The following is a 20984-nucleotide window of genomic DNA, read 5'->3' as shown; positions in this document are numbered from 1 at the left end:
TGTCAAGTCAAACTTAACACCAAAGGTCACCTCTCACCAGACATCCCAAACTCGAAAGGGGTAAAACAAGGGTGTATTCTTGCCCCCTTCCTATTTAATTTATTTTTATCAGACTTGCCAGATCACCTTCAAAAAATAGAATCACATGCCCCTAAACTTAATCAGAAACCAGTTTCTCTGTTATTATACGCAGACGATGCTGTTCTACTATCATTAACGAGCTTGGGTCTGAAACGTCTTATATCTTCTCTGATCCTTTACTGCGAATGTAACAAGCTCTCTATAAATTATGAGAAGACAAAAATTTTGGTCTTCTCGAATGGTTGGAAATTAGAGAAATGGAAAATAAGAGGGCAGGAAATCCAACAAGTGAAAATCTATAGGTATCTGGGAATCTTATTCCAGAGCAATTTAGGGTGGGCAAATCATCGCACAAATGCCATAAAACAGGCAAAGTGCACCTCATCAGCTGTTGCCCGTTTTTATTATCAGAAAGGCAATCAATTTATTCCTGCGGCCAATCAGATATTCCAAACAAAAGTGCAATCCCAGATATTCTATGGAATCCCGCTATGGGTCCAAGCATATAATAGTGATCTAAAAAAGATTCACTCCAGCTTTCTGAGACGTATTCTTGGACTCCCAACTGTGATCAAATATGAAACAATGTGTGCAGAAATAGGCATACACACAATGGAATATTGGGCCTGGTCCACCTCAATAAAGTACTGGTTACGCTGCCATTTTCGCTGCCCTCCATCAAGTCTGCTCGCTGATTTGCTCAAAGACTCCTACAAATCAAGATGGTATCAGTACCTCGAAAAAAAGATTGAATCTTTAGGCATCGAGCTGGAGCCCCTGTACAATTCTAATGAGCAATACATTTTCCATAATATCCTAACTAGACTAAAGGATGTCGAGAGGCAAAATATTATGGCAGCTGTAAACAAAATTTGTTCGCCCATATTCTATGATTTAAATATCTTAGATAGCAGAGCCAATTACGTCACCAAATTAATAATTCCAGCCCAACGTAGGGCCTTTATGCTGGCCCGTTTGAATGTTTTTCCCTCAGCATTTGTCAGGGGAAGATATCAAAACATCCCCAGAAACAAGAGATTCTGCAGATGTTTTATGAATGTCCCGGACACGGTAGAGCACATTCTCTTTCAGTGCCCATTGTACAGTACGCTCCGTCAACGCGTGCTGTCCCCTCTTTTGGGTGGTCTGGAGCCCCAACAAGGTGAATGTGTGGGATTCTGCCTATCCGACGTTGACCAAAGGGTAACGGCGGGGGTAGCCGAGTTTTTGGTAGTAGCCCTCCAAGGAGCGGGTTAGCAAGGAAAACCACTGATTTTATATGTATATATATATATATGTATGTAGCCAACTGCTGCCTTTCTGTATATATCTCAAGGCTTTTATATGTTACTTTCTCTTTTATCGTTTTATTTGTATAATGCCTAATAAAGGTTTGAATAAGTAAGTAAGTACCTCGGGTTATAGACGCTTCAGGTTACAGACTCCGCTAACCCAGAAATAGTACCTCAGGTGAAGAACTTTGCTTCAGATCCAAATTGGAAACGGAGTTGTTAGACACTAAAGTTAAGAATGTCTAAAATGTATAATCTGTTGTTGGAGTGGCATACAAAGGATGAACAAGTTAAATCTGTAATGATTGATTGGGCAAGAGATGTAGGACATAATATAATGTTGGAGGATTGGGAGAGGTTATGAAAGAAAGGGATTAAGTTTACTGCATGTACGATGTTAAAAGAAAATTTTGTGAAAATGATGTATAGGTGGTACTTAACCCCAGTAAAACTAGCAAAGATTTATCACAACAGTGATAACCTTTGCTAGAAATGTAAAGAAAAAGAAGGTACCTTTTTCCATATGTGGTGGACCTGCCCAAAGGTGAAAGACTTCTGGGAGAAGATTTACAATTGACAAAAATGTTGAGATATACATTTATTAAGAAACCAGAGGCCTTTCTTCTTGGGATAACAGGTCTGGAATTGCCCAAGAAAGATGTTAAATTATTTTTTGTATGCCACGACGGCTGCTCGAATTTTACTAGCTAAGAACTGGAAAATACAAGAACTACCGTATTTTTCGCTCTATAAGACTCCACCAGACCACAAGACACACCTAGTTTTGGAGGAGGAAAACAAGAAAAAAAAAATCTGAATCTCAGAAGCCAGAACAGCAAGAGGGATCGCTGTGCAGTGAAAGCAGCAATCCCTCTTGCTGCTCTGGCTTCTGGGATAGCTGTGCAGCCTGCATTCGCTCCATAAGATGCACACACATTTCCCCTTACTTTTCAGGAGGGAAAAAGTGAGTCTTATAGAGCAAAAAATACGGTACCTACTGTTGAAGATTGGCAAATGAAGATGATGGATTTCTTGGAGCTAGCTGACCTGACTGGAAGAATCCGCGACCAAAAAGAAGAGGAATACCAAGAAGATTGGAAGAAATTTAAAGACTATTTGAATAAATATTGTAACATAAAAAAATTAGAAATCACTTGAAAGTACCAAATAGGCCTAGGGTTAAAGTAGAATTTACAAAATAAATGGGGTTCAGAAAGTAAGAAAAGTGAATAAGTTAGATAAAAACTGGAAATTTTTTGGTTTAACAATGATATTGGAAAGCTGTTACATATATATACACGGAAATTCAGAAGGGACGGAATGGAGGAAGTCAACGAATATGGAAATAAGTATGGTTCTTTAAAGGAGTAAGTTGGTTCTTATTGTTTATTTCTTTTACGGTGGTGGATAAGATGTTTATTGTACTGTTTTCTTTATTTCTTTTTGATACATTTTCTATTTCTTTTTTTCTTTCCTTTTGTGTTATTTGCTCTGTTATGGGGTATAATTGTGGAAAACTTAATAATTTTTTTTTTTTAAGAACTTTGCTTCAGGATGAGAACAAAAATCGTGCGGCAGCAGCGGGAGGCCCCATTAGCTAAAGTGGTGCTTCAGGTTAAGAACAGTTTCAGGTTAAGAACGGACCTCCGGAACGAATTAAGTACTTAACCCGAGGTACCACTGTATGTGGAAATAAGGTATGCTAAGCTCATGGGGAGGGGGAGCCAGGGAGATTGATACTAGCGTTGTATTTTCCCAGCTGCAGCACAAATCTGTTACTGAGACAGAAAAGTTAGTTGTGTTACTTGTCCAACTCTTCTGCATGGATATTAAGGATGAATAAACTTCGCCAATATGATATATTTAAGTGTTTTCTCAAGTAAAGCAGTATAGCTAAATATTCTGAACCAGCAGCCCCCATTTCCTGTTGGATTGTGAACTTCAAGCAGGAACCCCGTTGTCTATGGCAAGCTTATTGAGGATAAACAACCAGAACAAAAATGGATGTTCAAAGCTTTATTTGACAACCAAATGTCACAGGTATTCTCTCCCTAGTGTCGCAGGAAACCCCCCCCCCAATCATTCAGTTTGTACAAACTTCACACACACACTACATATGCTACGCTTCTGTTATAAATTCATAGAAAATCAACCATACATCGGATCTGCACTGTTCCACTTTTATTTTACTCCATGAAGGAAGGACTACAAAATGGGGAAGGTTTGATACAGGACAGCCATAATCCCTTGAGCATACCAGCACATACACAGGAGCCCTGCCCAGTTGCTATGCCAACCCTGATGGTCCTAGACAGAATACCATTAAGGTCACAAAGGACTTGCAAATAGGAGTGGATTCAGCACGGACTGGAACAAAGGACAATGATCAGCTCTTCCCTCTGGGGGCAGGAAACTGCAAGCTGCCCTTTGTCACCTGGAAAGTACTCATGGGGAGGGGGAAAGGAGGAACCAGCCAGGTGACAGGACACTCAGGTTACCACCACAACTCGTCCCTCAACCCCTTCTTTTTGTGATGTAGTTGTAATGTAGTCTTAGGGGTGTAGTTTGGGGGATTAGTAACTAATAAAAGTTGGGGTCTTCTTTTGTTCTGGGCTTCCATTTTGCTTCATCTTGTTGCGGGTGGGAGTCCTTTCGCGACAGTATTCAATAAAGGCCAAGCCTACAGGCTGCTGTTTTGCTCCAAGTTATCCTGGTTGGTGTCTTTGTTTTTGTCCAAGGCAGCCCTCGGATTTTTCTGTCAACACTAGAAACGAGGAATAGAAATTGGAATTAATTATCCTCCCTAAGCAGACTGAAATATACTCGGAGTTGCGTAGTGATTTCATGCTCATAAAACAGTGAATGAAATTTTCCCCAAAACCTCAGGCTTTATATACGTTATTTACACAATGAGTCTCGTCTGACTGGCTGATTCTGCTTCCCTCCTGGAGCCTGATTGGGCTGTTCCTGCAGGCCAATCAGTTGTTGCATTCTAGGATCCTACTGGCCTAATAGGCTGATTAACTTCCTCCTGCGGTCTGATTGGGCTGCTCCTGCAGGCCAATGAGGTGGCTGCATTCTAGGATCCTGCCTGCCTATTGTTCTAGGATCCAAGCTTAGTACATAACACAGACTAACCTTTAACTCATGCACACACAAATTGGGTATTCTCTCCCACAAACACACATATCTAGGACCCAGGTTAGAGATCTTGTAACAAGCAAAAATAGGAAAAAGGTGAGGTCTGAGAGAAGGAAGTGCCTCTTTGTTTGCTCTGGTCAGTGTGAGTGTCTGGACGGGAGACTACCTGAAAATGTATATCGTGCCTTGTTTAAATGACGAAAGAAATGTAGGCCATAAACGTAATGAATGAATGAATGAATGAATGAATGAATGCTATATGTTCCAAGATATCTGTTACAGGTGTTAGTAGCACCTGAAAAAAATATATACAGAATACCTCAATAAACATACTAAATATATTGTTGCAGTGACTCAAAGACTGCCCCTAAGATCAGGGGTCAGCAAACTTTTTCAGCAGGGGGCCGGTCCACTGTCCCTCAGACCTTGTGGGGGGCTGGACTGTATTTTGAAGGGGGGGGAATGAACGAATTCCTATGCCCCACAAATAACCCAGAGATGCATTTTAAATAAAAGCACACATTCTACTCATGTAAAAACACGCTGATTTCCGGACCGTCTGCAGACTGGATTTAGAAGGTGATTGGGCCAGATCCAGCCCCCGGGCCTTAGTTTGCCTACCAATGCCTAAGATAGTAGAAACAGATTCCTGGGCTTTTAGCCATTACCATCCCCTGTCCCGAATCATGTCAACTTACTGACAATTAAGGCATTTTGATAGCAGGAGATCTGAACTCAGACTTGTGATACAATTTTAATAAATGCAGCAACTTAAGGCAGAATTGGAAATACTGTATATACTTTTCCAGTTCTTAAGAGGCAATAGTAAAAGCCTGTTACACAAAATATATCAAAAATTTCCTCTCTCTTTTCTTAGCACCATGGGCTTTGATCCGATATGTTGCTGTCTGGGTGAACCATATTAAAAAGAACAGAAAGTGGGGGGGGGCCTTCTGCAACTTTAATGTGTTATATTTCTGTTGGCACCATCTCTTCTGACTGAATGGCAGCTTCTCAAACAAATGGGGGAGAGAGAGAGAAAAGGAGATCAATTTGCTCTTTACTGAAAGCCAGATGATGAACCTTGTTTCATCTGACAGAATTCATTGCAAAATTCATAGGGTGCTTTAAAAAAAACGAGAGTCCTTTGCCAAATATTGTCACTGAATATCTAGCTCAAATTAGGATCGCACCTTCAAAAGTTTTGATTTGACCTAAATAGAAGTTGCTTTTTCTACTCTTGGTATAGGGGTTTATTTAGGCTGCTACAGTGGTACCTCGGGTTACATACGCTTCAGGTTACAGACTCCACTAACCCAGAAATAGTGCTTCAGGTTAAGAACTTTGCTTCAGGATGAGAACAGAAATCATGCTCCGGCGGCGTGGCAGCAGCGGGAGGCCCCATTAGCTAAAGTGGTGCTTCAGGTTAAGAACAGTTTCAGGTTGAGTACGGACCTCCGGAACGAATTAAGTACTTAACCTGAGGTACCACTGTAATAGATTTCCAGAATGCAGCTTCCTCAGGGACTGAAAGTATTGGTGGTTGTGGGGAGTAACCCCATATAGAAGAGGTACAGTGGTACCTCAGGTTAAGTACTTAATTCGTTCCGGAGGTCCGTACTTAACCTGAAACTGTTCTTAACCTGAAGCACCACTTTAGCTAATGGGGCCTCCCGCTGCTGCCACGCCGCCGGAGCATGATTTCTGTTCTCATCCTGAAGCAAAGTTCTTAACCTGAAGCACTATTTCTGGGTTAGTGGAGTCTGTAACCTGAAGCGTATGTAACCTGAGCTACCACTGTACCGGCTAAAATGGGGGTGTTCCACAGTCCCTATTTTGCACAAAGATAGATACACACACCATGGTGTGCAAGTGCAAAATGAGTGCTGCTGATCTTTTTAAAAAGCCCAACTTTGTGTCAGTTTAATATGGCTGAGTTCCTACTTGGAGAGCAGAGACCTTGCCTTGGTAGTTATACAGATTGACTACTGCAATGTACTCTTCTAGGGGCTGCTCTTAAAGACTAGAAACATCTGATCGTGCCAGATGTGACAGCCTACCTAGTCAGAGTGCCTCCATCAGCAAAAGATAAATGCTAGCTTCGGGCACAACACAAATAGCTGCTTATTATCTATAATTATCCTCTGAATGGCTTTCAATATGTACGTGTATAAATTTTAAAGAACACTTCTTATGCCAAGGAATTGCTGCATATTATCATTTTTTTAAATATAATTTTTATTAAGTTTTATTAAATTTTCCATATTTTATTACATTTCAGTATCAATGAATTAAATAATAATAATAATAATTCATGACTTAAAACATTGCTTAAATAAAGCATCAACCTCCTTCCTTCCCTCAGACTTCCATATCTCATTACCGATTTCTCCACATTCCTAAATTCACTTTTTTACCTTAAATCAATCTTTTAACAATCACCTTCTTATAAGTAAATCAGCTTCTTAATTTCCCATTACCAAACATTTCAACTTAAACCTACAAACGTATTCAGCTGTTTACTGTTTTCTTTCATATAGAGTATAAATTTGCCCCAGTCCTTTTGAAACAAATCATGGCGATTACGAATCTTCCCCATCAGCTTCGCTAGCTCCACATATTCAACCATCTTTACTTGCCAACCTTCCAATGTGGGGAGTTCTTGTCGCTTCCATTTCTGGGCCAGGAGTATTCTTGCGGCCGTTGTTGCATTCATGAACAAATGTATATCTTTTACTTCAATTTCCTCAATTAACCCTAACAGGAAAGCCTCTGGGGTTTTTACCTGAAATTATACTTAAATACCTGCTTCAATTCATTGTATATACTATCCCAAAAGGTTTTAATCTTGGAGCAAGTCCACCACATATGCAAGAAATTCCCCTCCTTCTCCCTGCATTTCCAGCAAGTTTTATCCTGGTTTTTATACATTTTGGCAAGCTGGTTTGGTGGGATTGCTGCATATTATCATTCATACCACAGCAGCAGCATAAAGCAAATACGACATCCTTCCATTTTTATTTTTTATTGTTCATTCTTGGGCATGCAGCTATTGAAACACTGTTGAGAAAGAGCGCCATAAATATAGCCCAACCTTCTGATCGCTCCCCCGCCTCCCTGCCACAAATGTTCCCCACCGCCTATCTCCCAAACCACAAATCACAAAGTCCAGTGCATCTTGAATAAACTCGAGCCATTTCAAACCAGAAATACCAGATAATTTAATTAATCAGAACACAGCAGATTGGTTATCAGATTATGCAAAGCCAGAGACAGGCTGAAATGCCAAGGAAGGGGTGTCCAGTGGAATGTAATGCCCACAGCTCTCATCAGCTTTGGTACTAATTGATGGAGCTGAAAGCTTTGTAAGAGATGGACGGCAGGCAGCCTCAAAATATTTCTGTCTGCTTCCCTTGTGACATGAGTTTGCCAATCTGCAGACAACACGAATTTTGTTTTCATTTCATTTCTGAATTCAAATGCTCTTTAATGGTATTTAATTCAAATGGCCTTTAAATAAGGGGAACTTGATGGTTTCCCCATGAAAGAGACTATTCTAAAACATCAACATATTGACTCTGCCAACTACTTTCCATGGAGTGAAAATGAAATGTACACAGAACATTCTGGCAAGTCTTGCCACTCTAGAATGCATTTTGCAATTTTAAACGTGACTTTAGGAAGTTCGTAAATCTAATTAGCAGAAGCACTAGAGACAACTTGTGTATTTAGCAACCAAGAAAGCTAATTGTTTATTAGAAACATTTATGCTTGTGATATATTTGTATATCATGCTATTTTTTAAAAAATGTATCAAACCTCTTTATTCTATCCTTTTATTTTTAAAAGTTCAGTAAGCAATGTTTTTAAACCACTTGGATTGAAAACTTAAGTTGTGAACTTTGCAGAGCAGAATTTATCAATTTTTATAAGAAATACAAAGTCATACCTTGGCTTTCGAACAGCTTAGTTCCCAAACGTTTTGGCTCCCAAACATCACAAACCAAGAAGTGACTGTTCCAGTTTGTGAACGGGGCTTCCATGGCTTCTCATTGGCTGCAGGAGCTTCCTGCAGCCAATCAGAAGCCACTGTTTAGTTTTTGAATGTTTTGGAAGTCAAATGGACTCTGGAATGGATTCTGTTCGACTTCCAAAGTACAATTGTTGTTCAAGCCTTGGCAACTGCTTGGTACCCAGGACAGAACGGGTTACATTTGTGTTTGTGTTTGTATGAGAGAGTACTTTTTGCTTACAGGAAGAAATGTGAGGTCTGGGATGTGTCCATCAAGTTGGGCCTGTGTCACAGGGAATCTGTCCTGCCCTTGTAACATAAATCCTGGCTACACCTGCGTCTAAACCAGCACCTTTTCCCCCACAGCAGGTGATCAGATGAAGGCCATAAAGTAGGGCTGCCATATTTCAAGAAGTAAAATTCTTGAAAAGGCACTTCCTGGCTCTGTTGTCAGACATTTTCCCAAATTCCTCCTGGATGTTATTTTTGCCGCTTGAATTGCCCCCTGGTATTCAGAGCCATACATATAGGCATAGCTGTCAACTGTCCCTTATTTGGTGGGAAACTCCCTTATCCCAGCGCTGTGTCCCACTGCTGTCCCTTATTGATGATGTCCCTTAAATTCCCCGGGTTTCAAAGGAAGCAGCTCCTCTCCCTCCCTCCATGTCGGCCAGGGAGGAGGGAGGCTCCAACTGTGTTGCTTGGCTGCCTGGCCCGCCCCCTCTCACCAGTCTTGGCCCCCGGGAGCCCCTCCCCGCCGGGACTGGCAGGAGCCTCAGGCCCTTCCGCCACCATCCTCCTCGCAGCCACCGAACTGAGCGTCTCTGCCTGGGCCCTCCCCTCTGCCCGTTGCAGCCGCTCCCGCTAGGCCATACTGCGGCTGCGCTGTCGAAGGACCCGAATGAGATGGGCAGCCTGGCGCAGCCTATGAATTGCTGAGGAGCCTTGAGAGGAGAGCGAGGGCAACCATAGAGAAAGCAGTTCAGAGAGAGGAGGAGGAGGCGGAGGCGCGGGCAGCTGTTCCAAGGGCTAACCCTAGAGGGGGGAAGCGGAGAAGGACCACAAGCGCTTCTCCCATAGATTTGTAGTGGTAGACTAGCATAGATGGTCTGATCTGCGGATTTACTTTGGGCGCTATTCCCCCCCCCCTCCTTCCGCCCCGCCTGATGGAACTGAGAACTGCAGATGGAGCACGAGAGAAAAGATACAGAACTGCAGCAGCATCTTCGTAGCTTGGACTTCGTTTTGCGCGAAATGTGGTTGCGGCTTGTAGTTATTTAATTGCAGTGTTTCATCAGCTGGTGTCTTGAGCAGCAACCTCTGGAAACGAAGGGCTAAAAACCCGCGCTGCTCTCCCAAATTACCTGGTCCCCTTTAACTTCGCATTTCAGCTGGTTGACTAAAATCCCTTATTTTGGCTGCTGATCCCTTATTTTCGAGACTGCTGGTCCCTTATTTTCAAATCTGTAAGTTGACAGCTATGCATATATGGGGTAAACAAAAGGTAGATCTCAACCTACTAGGTGATTTGCAGTAGATCAGCAAGCGTTCCCCCCCCTTCCTACCCCCCTTTTAAAACCATTGAAGCTAGTTGCACTCACCATATCATGCAGCTCCCATTTCCATAAGTTAACTATGCGCTGGGCAAACCCTCACTAAACAGTGCTAAGTATACATCTGGGGAAACCCAGCACAGTACAAACCATTTATATTTCTGTCTGTGTGAACCAGCCTTCTGCTACTATGCCAGACTGCACTTGTACAATGGCAACGACGCTTCAAATTTCCAAATATCACTTTAGAGATATCCTTAATTCCACTCCCCCATATTAATGTCAAGCTACCGTACATGGAGAAATATAGTCAGTCTATTGTAATTCGTAGCTTTTCCTCCCAGTTCCGATTGCTCTCTCCTGCCATCTAGAGAGCATAGTGAAGATCCACATTGAATTATAATTTTCAACTCTTAACGTTCACAGTACTCAGATTGACCAGGAACATGTTATATCCTCAAGAGAGACCAGCAGCAAGGGAGGTGAATGTATGTCAATAAGAAGACTTCTTCTGTCTCTTTCTCCTGAAACGGAGGGTTGGTTTTTCGGAAGGCACAGCTCCTGCTCACAACAGTGTTGCCGTGACTGCAAGTGAGCAGTGCAGGGATGACCTCCAGCCAGCATGGCTAGGAACGGGGCTGGCCCACACATGCGGCAAGGTGGCAGAATCCACAGAGGCAGCAGATCCCAAGATAGATATTTCTACCCCCTCTCGTTCCTGATCTCTTGAGGAGGGGAGCACCATTTTGTGGTTTCCAGCAGGTGCCAAAATGTCTTGGGCCAGCCCTGGCTAGGAATGATAGCATATCCTCCAACATTTCTCCAATGAATTATTATTATTATCATCATCATTATTATTATTATCATTATCATAATAAGGACTGCCTATACCCGGGGGTCCTTATTAAAATAGGGACTTCCTATTTAATATTAATAATAATAACAACAACAATTTTATTTATACTCCACCCATCTGACTGGGTTGCCCCCAGCCACTCTGGGCAGCTTCCAACACATATAAAAGCATAATAAAACTTTTTTAAAAAACTTCCCTATACAGGACTGCCTTCAGATTTCTTCAAAAGGTTGTATACTTTCTTATCTCCTTGTCTTAGGGATCCCATAACTCCATGCCCCTCCAACATTTCTCCAATTTTGGGACGTCCTAAGGAAAAGCGGGACATTCTGGGATCAGATCAGAAACTGGGACGGCTTCTGTAAATCCGGGACTGTCCCTAGAAAAAAGGGACACTTGGATGGTCTGTGATAAGAGCTGTAGTCAAGTAGCATCTGGAGGGCTACAGGTTGCCTTCCACTATTCGAAGGGTTGTGAGATAAGGCCTCTTCTCCCAGAGGGTAGGGGTCGTGAGCGGGAGCAGCCTCCCATGTTTCGTTTCGTTTTCTTGTGACCAGCTTTGTCCTGTGCTCTCTCTTCCATGGCAGAGGACCAAGTTAGACAGCATCTTAAAAAGCAGAGACATCACCTTGCCAACAAAGGTCCGTATAGTTCAAGCTATGGTTTTCCCAGTAGTGATGTATGGAAGTGAGAGCTGGACCGTAAAGAAGGCTGATCGCCGAAGAATTGATGCTTTTGAATTGTGGTGCTGGAGGAGACTCTTGAGAGTCCCATGGACTGCAAGAAGATCAAACCTCTCCGTTCTTAAGGAAATCAGCCCTGAGTGCTCACTGGAAGGACAGATCCTGAAGCTGAGGCTGCAGTGCTTTGGCCACCTCACGAGAAGTGAAGACTCCCTGGAAAAGACCCTGATGTTGGGAAAGATGGAGGGCACAAGGAGAAGGGGACGACAGAGGACGAGATGGTGGGACAGTGTTCTCGAAGCTACCAGCATGAGTTTGACCAAACTGCGGGAGGCAGTGGAAGACAGGAGTGCCTGGCGTGCTCTGGTCCATGGGGTCACGAAGAGTCGGACATGAATAAACGACTAAGCAACAACAACATGAGCCCACCACATATTTACCGTGGGCGACCTTCAGCTCTTGAGTTCCATGCAGAGAAACAGACAGACAGATAGGAAACAACACTTTCTGAAATCCAGCAAGAGTTGCAGCGACAAAAAACAAACAAAAACGCGCACAGCCAGAAACGACCCATCCCGGTGCATTTCTCTGCACCAAGGCGGTGTTTCGGTTTGCATTGAACTTGATCAATCATTTCCACTTTAAGATCATCCTGCTACGTTGGGAAAGCGGGGTGTGTGGGGGGGGGACTACAAGTCCCATAATGCAGTGAAAGTGGCCGCCCCTTTCGGGCAAGGCATGTCGGTTTGAAGCCGGGGAGGAGCTCCATGGAAACATATTCCGCGCGCAGCGGCGCGGAAAGGAGGAGGAGTCCGAGGCCGCTGCGCTCCGGAGGTAGCCGGGGAGACGGAGAGCCGGGGCGCATCCCGCCGCCTCTAGGGAAAGCGGTAAGTTGCAAAGAAGGAAGAAAGTGAAGTGGATCCGGAGTGTGCAGGGCGAGGCGAGGAAAAGGAGGATCAGCTGCGCATCTCGGAGCCGCTCCGATCATTAATCAGTAATCCATCAATTAGGCCAACTGGGACGTTTATTGACCGTTGAGGGACACGGTTTCTATACAGATTAGCTTTTGCTCTATGTTAAAAAAAAACACCAACTGGTGATTTTTTTGCTTTTATATTTCCAAGAATCCTATCGTTTCTGGTTTTTTTGGAAATGGAAGTTAGCAAATTTTTTTATTCTCCCTCCCCTCCAGGTTGGGATGTGTGCAAATATGTTAGCCTCGCCTAGGGCGCAAAATAGCCAGGCACCAGCAGACTGGGTGCGCTGCTTAGGGGTTGCTAATAATAATAATAATAATAATAATAATAATAATAATAATAATGTGATTTAATTAAGGGGTGGGGATTAGGGATAGGTGGGCATATCTGTTTTGTTATCATTTGTATTGGCCTTCTGCAGCAAGTCTTGGGGATTTGGCAACGGTGAGCACTTTCTCTTCTTAAGTGACGGTTTTGTTGTTTCTGCATCTTGGCAATATGGGTTTTGTAAGCATGGGCGTAGCTAAGGGTGGGTGGGGGGCACTGCACCCCCTCCCCAATCAAGTAAATAAATAAAAATAACTAACTGACCGATCTTGTTGCAGATAGCTCAGTTCTCCCCACCCCCCATAAATCCTGGCTACACCCATGTTTTCAAGTTTATATTAATAGTATTTTTTTCAAAACTAAATGATTATATACTGTACAGAATAGAGAGGGTCACTAGGAAGGGAGAGGGGTTGGTGGGTTGAAGTCTCAGATGCAGGGAATTGTTGGAAGAAGAACACGGGGGAATGATATCGCTGGGATGGATTGAAAATGATAATTCTTATTAGTTTTCAGTTACAGTCCAATAATAGCCTCATTATAAAGGCAAAGGGACCCCTGACCATTAGGTCCAGTCGTGACCGACTCTGGGGTTGCGGCTCTCATCTCACTCTATAGGCCGAGGGAGCCGGTGTACAGCTTCTGGGTCATGTGGCCAGCATGACTAAGCCGCTTCTGGCGAACCAGAGCAGCGCACGGAAATGCCGTTTACCTTCCCGCCAGAGCGGTACCTATTTATCTACTTGCACTTTGTGCTTTCAAACTGCTAGGTTGGCAGGAGCAGGGACCGAGCAACGGGAGCTCATCCCATTGCAGGGATTCAAACCGCCGACCTTCTGATCAGCAAGTCCTAGGAGCGGTGGTTTAACCCACCACGCCACCCACGTCCCATAGCCTCATTATAACAATGGCAAATTATGATACTAATACCAATCATTCGGATACCAAATTATATAGTTTAGGTGCCCCCCCCCCCCCGCGTGCTAGAATGGATGGTTTGATTGTTTTCTTCATTTCTGCATTCCAAAATCTTATTAATTTCAATTACTCTAAAGTCAAGATAACAATCCCTTATGCAACAACTGCAATATTAACAACTTCCATTCTTATTGACGCATTAAATGATTTATTAAACTACAAGTGCGGCACACAATCTATAACCTTATTCTTCCTGTGTTTGGCAATTATTCTTTCCGTGATGTTTCTCCCTGGGATCTGTTTAGTAAGGAACATGTGAAGCTTTCTTTGAACACCGAGGATGTTTCAGCTGTATTGTCTGCTTTGACTTGAAGTGTCTCTCTCTCACTCACTTAGAGACATTGCCACCTGCTTAACTGGTCCTTTTCAGTGGAAACGCCTGGGATTGAAAGGGGGAGGGGGAGCTGTCAGCAGGCGAAGAGTCTGCCACTAAGCCTGTCCCATTCCTCCAATAAATGGGAGGTGCGCTGCTTCTACAGTAGGTGTTCCAAATCACAGCCACTGATTTAAATTAATTGCGTGTTATCGGAAGAAGTCATTTCTTTGGGTCATTATGCTCCATCTACTGCCAATCAGTTCTAGTGTTTGGAGAGACCATGCATTTTGTGAAAGTGGAGACTGGGATTTTAAATAGGGAATTTTTAGCATCTTCACCAAATTCAAAATTCCCAGGATTCTTAAGGGTAAGCCATGGCATAGATAATCCTCTGGGCCCTATTAGAGATGTAGTACCTCGTACCTATGGGACTGCCTCTCCCTTAAGGTCCATAAATAGCAACACCCTAGAGGTCCTGGGCCCTAAGGAAGTTAGATTAGCCTCAACCAGAGCCAGGGCCTTCTCAGCACTGGCTCCGGCCTGGTGGAACGCTCTGCCTCATGAGACCAGGGCCCTGCGGGATCTGATTTCTTTCCGCAGGGCCTGTAAGTCCCTGCGGAACTTCCATCTGGCCTTTGGCTTAGAATCAGTTTGATTCCCTTCCCCTCTTTTTCCTTTCTCCTCCTGTGAAGAGGCTGCATCTTAATGTTTTAATGTTGAATTTTAATCTTGTTTTTTAAAATTGTATCAACTTGTTTTTATTATTACAGTGGTGCCCCGCAAGACGAAAATAATCCGTTCTGCGGGAGCCTTCGTCTTGCAGGGATTTTCGTCTTGCGGAGCTCCGCTATCAGCCGATCAGCTGATAAGCGGTAAAACAGCTGATAAGCGGCTTAGCGGCTTTTAGCGCTTAGCGGATTAGCGGATAAGCGGCAATTTAGAGATAAGGAGCTTAGCGCCTTTCAGAAAAGGCAAAAAAAAAAAGGGAGACCACGGAAAAATATTCGTTTTGCGAGTAAGCCCCATAGAAAAAAACGTCTTGCGAAGCAGAAAAAATGTTGGAAAGCCCTTTCGTCTTGCGCGTTTTTCGTTTAGCGGGGCATTCGTCTAGCGGGGCACCACTGTAGTTGTTAGCTGCCCTGAGCCCAGTCTTGGCTGGGGAGGGCGGGGTATAAATAAAATTTATTAGTAGTAGTAGTAGTAGTAATCTCATTGACTCAGTTCTCTCTTTTTTTTTTTTTTTTTTTTTGGATGTTCTGCTTCTCTCTCTTTCTATTGGATGATCAAGAGATATCTCTGACTTTGTTTGCAGTTCAATGTTGAATGCTGAGACGGTGATGGCACGGCCAATAATCTTCCCAGTGAGTGTCCATTCGACAGCTCCTGAAACCTTTGTGGTGCTGAACCAGAGGATGAAAGTAGTTGAAGAGCAGACAAATGCACTTTTGAAGGAACTGCATACGCTGGGCATTGATGGACAAAGGTATAGTCAAAATAAATGCTTTGAAGCACAAATGTATGAATGTTTACATGGAAGTAAGTTCCATGGTATTTTCCAGGGATGTAAATACAGGACTTCAACCTTCATTCTGCATTTTCCTTTATTTGTGTGATCATCTCTCTCTCTCTCTGAACGTCTAACTGGCCTTTGCTACCAGCACCCAAGTTATTAAGAAGTTGATGTATTCTGACTTTAATCAGTCTTCTGAAACAATACCGTATTGTTTTGAGTCGATGTAGTTGAGTTTTGTTGCAGATGAAGGGCACTGAAGTGAATGAGGTATTGACATAAAGATCAGACCTTTTTATTTACAGTCATGGGGAAAAATAAAGTGAATTCTGTGGGTTTACATATCGGGACATAATCACAATCATTTGTTACTTAAAGGTAAAGGGACCCCCGACCATTAGGTCTAGTCGTGGCCGACTCTGGGGTTGCGGCGCTCATCTCGCTTTATTGGCCGAGGGAGCCGGCGTACAGCTTCTGGGTCATGTGGCCAGCATGACTAAGCTGCTTCTGGCAAACCAGAGCAGCGCACAGAAACACCGTTTACCTTCCCGCCAGAGCAGTACCTATTTATCTACTTGCACTTTTGACGTGCTTTCGAACTGCTAGGTGGGCAGGAGCAGGGACCGAGCAACAGGAGCTCACCCCATTGCAGGGATTCTTTTTTTATATATTAAAAAAAATTTATTGAGATTTTACAAAAAATAGACAAGAGTTTACAAAGAAAAAGAAAAAGAAAAATACAGAAAAGAAAAATACAATAATCGAAAAAGTAAAAACACATAATTAAAAGAAAAGAAAAGAAATTAAAAAATAGATCCATTTTTATGCCTTTTACTTCATTTACTAGTTTCCTTGACTTCCACCCGCCTCCCCTTTTTGTATTCCCATTTACCTAATCAATTCAGCAAATCCTTGGCCTATTTCCTTTATCTTAGCTCTTTATCTTGACATATTTATAATTGAATATTTTCATCCTTTGTCAATCTATTTTTAACATATTCTTTTTAACTTTGTTGCTAACACCTCTTATTTTCAATCCAACGTCAAATTAACATTCAATAATTTTACAATATTTCTGTAAATAGTCCTTAAATTTCTTCCAATCTTCTTCCACCGATTCTTCTCCCAGGTCACGGATTCTGCCAGTCATTTCAGCCAGTTCCATGAAATCCATCAACTTCATCTGCCATTCTTCCAGAGTGGGTAGCTCTTGCGTCTTCCAATACTTTCCAATAAGTATTCTTGCTGCTGTTGTCGCATACATAAAGAAAGTTCTATCCTTCTTTGGCACCAATTGGCCGACTATGCCCAGGAAAAAGGCCTCTGGTTTCTTCAGAAAGGTGTACCTAAGTACCTTTTTCATTTCATTATATATCATCTCCCAGAAAGCCTTAATCCTTGGGCACGTCCACCAAAGGTGAAAGAATGTACCTTCAGTCTCCTTGCATTTCCAACACTTATTATCGGGCAAATGGTAGATTTTTGCAAGCTTGACTGGTGTCATGTACCACCTATATATCATTTTCATAATATTTTCTCTTAAGGCATTACATGCCGTAAATTTCATACCAGTGGTCCACAACTGTTCCCAGTCAGCAAACATAATGTTATGTCCTATATCCTGTGCCCATTTAATCATAGCAGATTTAACCGTCTCGTCCTGCGTGTTCCATTTTAACAGCAAGTTATACATTCTTGAAAGTATCTTAGTTTTGGGCTCTAACAGTTCTGTTTCCAATTTTGATTTCTCCACCTGGAATCCAATTTTTTTATCCAAATTAAAGGCCTCTCTTATTTGATAATAATGAAGCCAATCTCGCACTTTGTCTTTTAGTTTCTCAAAGCTTTGCAATTTCAACTTATCTCCCTCTTGTTCCAAAATTTCCCAATATTTAGGCCATTTGGCCTCCATATTGGGTCTTCTCAGAGCCTTTGCTTCCATTGGTGACAACCACCTTGGGGTTTTGTTTTCCAATAAGTCTTTATACCTTATCCAGACATTAAACAATGCTTTCCTGACAATATGGTTTTTGAATGCTTTATGTGCTTTAACCTTGTCGTACCACAAATATGCATGCCACCCGAAAACATTATTAAAACCTTCTGAGTCTAAAATGTCTGTGTTCTCAAGAAGTAGCCACTCTTTCATCCAGCAAAAAGCTGCTGATTCATAATAAAGTTTAAGGTCTGGCAGGGCAAATCCACCTCTTTCCTTTGCATCAGTTAGTATTTTATTCTGGGCTTCTTGCCCTGCCAGACAAATCTAGAGATATCCTTCTGCCACTTCTTGAAACAGTCCATTTTGTCCACAATTTATAATGATTGAAACAAAAACAACATTCTTGGCAATACATTCATCTTAATAGCTGCTATTCGACCCAACAAGGAAAGCTTCAGATTTGACCATATTTCTAAGTCTTTTTTCACTTCTGTCCAACATTTCTCATAATTGTCTTTAAATAAGTTCACATTTTTAGTCGTCATATTAACCCCTAGGTATTTTACTTTCTTAACTATTGTCAAATCTGTCTCTTTCTGAAACCTCTCTTTCTCAAGTGGTGTTAAGTTTTTCTCCAAAACTTTGGTTTTAGATTTGTTCAACCTAAATCCTGCCACATGACCAAATTCTTGAATCAGTTCTAACACTCTTTTTGTACTAGATTCCGGCTCCTGTAACGTCAAAACTAAGTCATCTGCAAAAGCTTTCAATTTATATTGTTTAACTCCGACCTGTACCCCTTTGACCAGCCGGTCCCTTCTAATCATGTTTAGCAAAACCTCCAGGACCGAGATAAATAGCAATGGGGAAATTGGGCAGCCTTGTCGTGTCCCTTTCTCTATCTTGAATTCTTCCGTCATCACATTATTAACTAATAACTTAGCCTTTTGTTCTGAATAGATTGCACTTATACCATTTTCAAACCCTTGACCGACCCCCATCCCCTGAAGATTTTTCTTCATAAACTTCCAAGAAATATTATCGAACGCTTTCTCTGCATCTATAAAAATTAAGACTGCTTTAGTGTTAATATTCACTTGCAATTTCTCCAAAATATTGATTATAGTCCTCGTGTTATCCGACAAGTGTCTACCTGGGAGAAAGCCAGCTTGGTCCTTATGTATCTCTTCCATTAATACTTTTTTTAGTCTATTACCTCCTTACCTCTCTCGCCCTGACCTAGCCACTGTGATCCATGCGACGGTCACCTCCAGACTGGATTATTGTAACTCGCTCTACGTGGGGCTGCCCTTAAGACTGACCCAGAAACTCCAACGGGTGCAGAATGCTGCGGCGAGACTCCTTATGGGGTCTTCGCTGCGAGATCACATTCATCCGGTGCTATATCAACTGCACTGGCTCCCGGTGGAGTACAGGATCAGGTTTAAGGTGCTGGTTTTAACCTTTAAAGCCCTATATGGCCTAGGACCCTCGTACCTACGGGACCGCCTCTCCTGGTATGCCCCACAGAGAAACTTACGGTCTTCAAATAAAAACATCTTGAAGGTCCCAGGCCACAGAGAAGTTAGGCTGGCCTCAACTAGAGCCAGGGCTTTTTCGGCTGTGGCTCCGATCTGGTGGAACACTCTGTCACAAGAGACTAGGGCCCTGCGGGACTTGACATCTTTCCGCAGGGCCTGCAAGACAGAGCTGTTCCGCCAGGCCTTTGGCCAGGGCACAGCCTGACTCCCTCCCTCGGCAATCTTCGCGGAGCTCTGGCCCAATGGTGGCCAGTGGCTTGAATTTAATTAATTTTATAATGAATGATTTTAGAGTGTTGTTTGTGTTGTACTTTTGTATTGTTTTATTGTTGTTAGCCGCCCTGAGCCCGGCTTCGGCTGGGGAGGGCGGGATATAAATAAAATTTATTATTATTATTATTATTAGCCAAAATGTCAGCAAATATTTTGTAATCCACATTAAGTAGGGATATGGGGCGGTAATTCTTAAGTTGTGTCTTTTCAGACTCAGTTTTCGGTATAAGGGTGATGTAAGCTTCTTTCCACGACTCTGGCGCTTTTCCCCCCTCCAAAATTTCATTACAAACCTCCTTTAGTGTTTGAATTAGCCAATCTTTCAAAGATTTGTAATATTTTGAGGTTAAACCATCCGGCCCTGGAGATTTGCCCAACTGCATGTTCTGAATGGCACCTTCTATCTCTTGTTCTGTGATTTTATGGTTCAACATTGTCTTATCTTCTTGAGAGATTTTTTGTAGTCCATTTGTTTCTATAAATTGGTCTATGTCAGACTCTTTCTGTGGCCCTTGTGTATATAGCTGTTTAAAATACCTCTGGAAACAGTTTCTAATTTCCCCTGGATTCTGAATGTTCTTTCCTTCCACTTCCAAATTAGTAATGGTATTGAGCTTTTGTCTTTTTTTCATTTGCCAGGCTAACAATTTCCCACATTTATTAGCCGATTCAAATGTCCTTTGTCTCATTTGTTTGATTTTCCATTCAATTTCCTGATTCATCATTTTCATATATTGCACTTGATATAACTTTATGTCTCTCAGAATCTCTTGTGACTTTGGTTTCGCTCTTAGTTTCTTCTCACCCTCTTTTATTTTTTCCAAAATTTTATCTTTTTTCTCATTTTGAGTTCTCTTCTTTATTGCGTTCTGTTGAATCAGAAACCCCCTCATGACTGCTTTACTTGCGTCCCAGATTATTCTTTTTTCAGTATTAGTGTTCAAATTTATCTCAAAATAGTCTTTCAAAGTTTTTTGGGCCTTCTTGATAACCTCTTGGTCTCTAAACAAGGTGTCATTCATCCTCCATCTGAAGGAGCCGGTTGATGTTAGCTTCATGTCCATTTTCACTGCATTATGGTCGGAGCAGATTTTAGGGCAAATTTCCACTTTTCGAACCTTTGGTGCCGTTCCTCTAGTTATCCATATTTGGTCAATTCTTGTCCATGTCATTTGGGCTTCAGAAAAGAATGTTCCCTCTCTTCCTAAGGGGTTCTTAACTCTCCAAATGTCAATCAAATCCAGATTGTCAGTCAGTTCAGAGAAAGTTTTTGGTAGTCTGCCATCTTTAGTTACAACCTGTCGCTGTGACTTATCCATGTTTGTAGATACCACTCCATTCATGTCTCCCATCATAATAATATTATAGTCCATAAAGTCCAACAATGTCTCATGCAATTTCTTTAAAAATTCAGATTTCCCCTCATTTGGTGCGTAGACTCCTATTATCAAAAATTTTTCTCCTTGTAATTGAATTTCAATTGCCACGTATCTTCCATGGTCATC

At 42.2% G+C, this 20984-nt stretch overlaps 1 protein-coding gene across 6 annotated transcripts in view; it reads left to right on the top strand.

Annotated features, from left to right (window-relative positions):
* The first annotated feature begins 12402 nt into the window (after positions 1 to 12402).
* Positions 12403 to 20984, top strand: part of CCDC150 (coiled-coil domain containing 150) — a 67898-nt gene continuing 59316 nt past the window's right edge. For 2 of the 6 annotated variants that reach the window (XM_053361725.1, XM_053361690.1), the window contains exons 1-2: positions 12404 to 12596; positions 15529 to 15699. In XM_053361725.1, the coding sequence (XP_053217700.1) occupies positions 15533 to 15699 (167 nt within the window). In that variant the 5' untranslated portion in view covers positions 12404 to 12596; positions 15529 to 15532. Of the gene's footprint in view, positions 12613 to 13022; positions 13040 to 15528; positions 15700 to 20984 lie in introns of those variants that run through there. The other 4 variants (XM_053361734.1, XM_053361699.1, XM_053361709.1 and 1 more) reach the window with 4 other exon arrangements.

The sequence above is a fragment of the Podarcis raffonei genome, chromosome 1, assembly GCF_027172205.1.
Source record: "Podarcis raffonei isolate rPodRaf1 chromosome 1, rPodRaf1.pri, whole genome shotgun sequence".
Taxonomy (NCBI): Eukaryota; Metazoa; Chordata; class Lepidosauria; order Squamata; family Lacertidae; genus Podarcis; species Podarcis raffonei.
The sequence above is the reverse complement of the archived record's forward strand: the minus strand, read 5'-3'. Positions and strand labels throughout refer to the sequence as shown.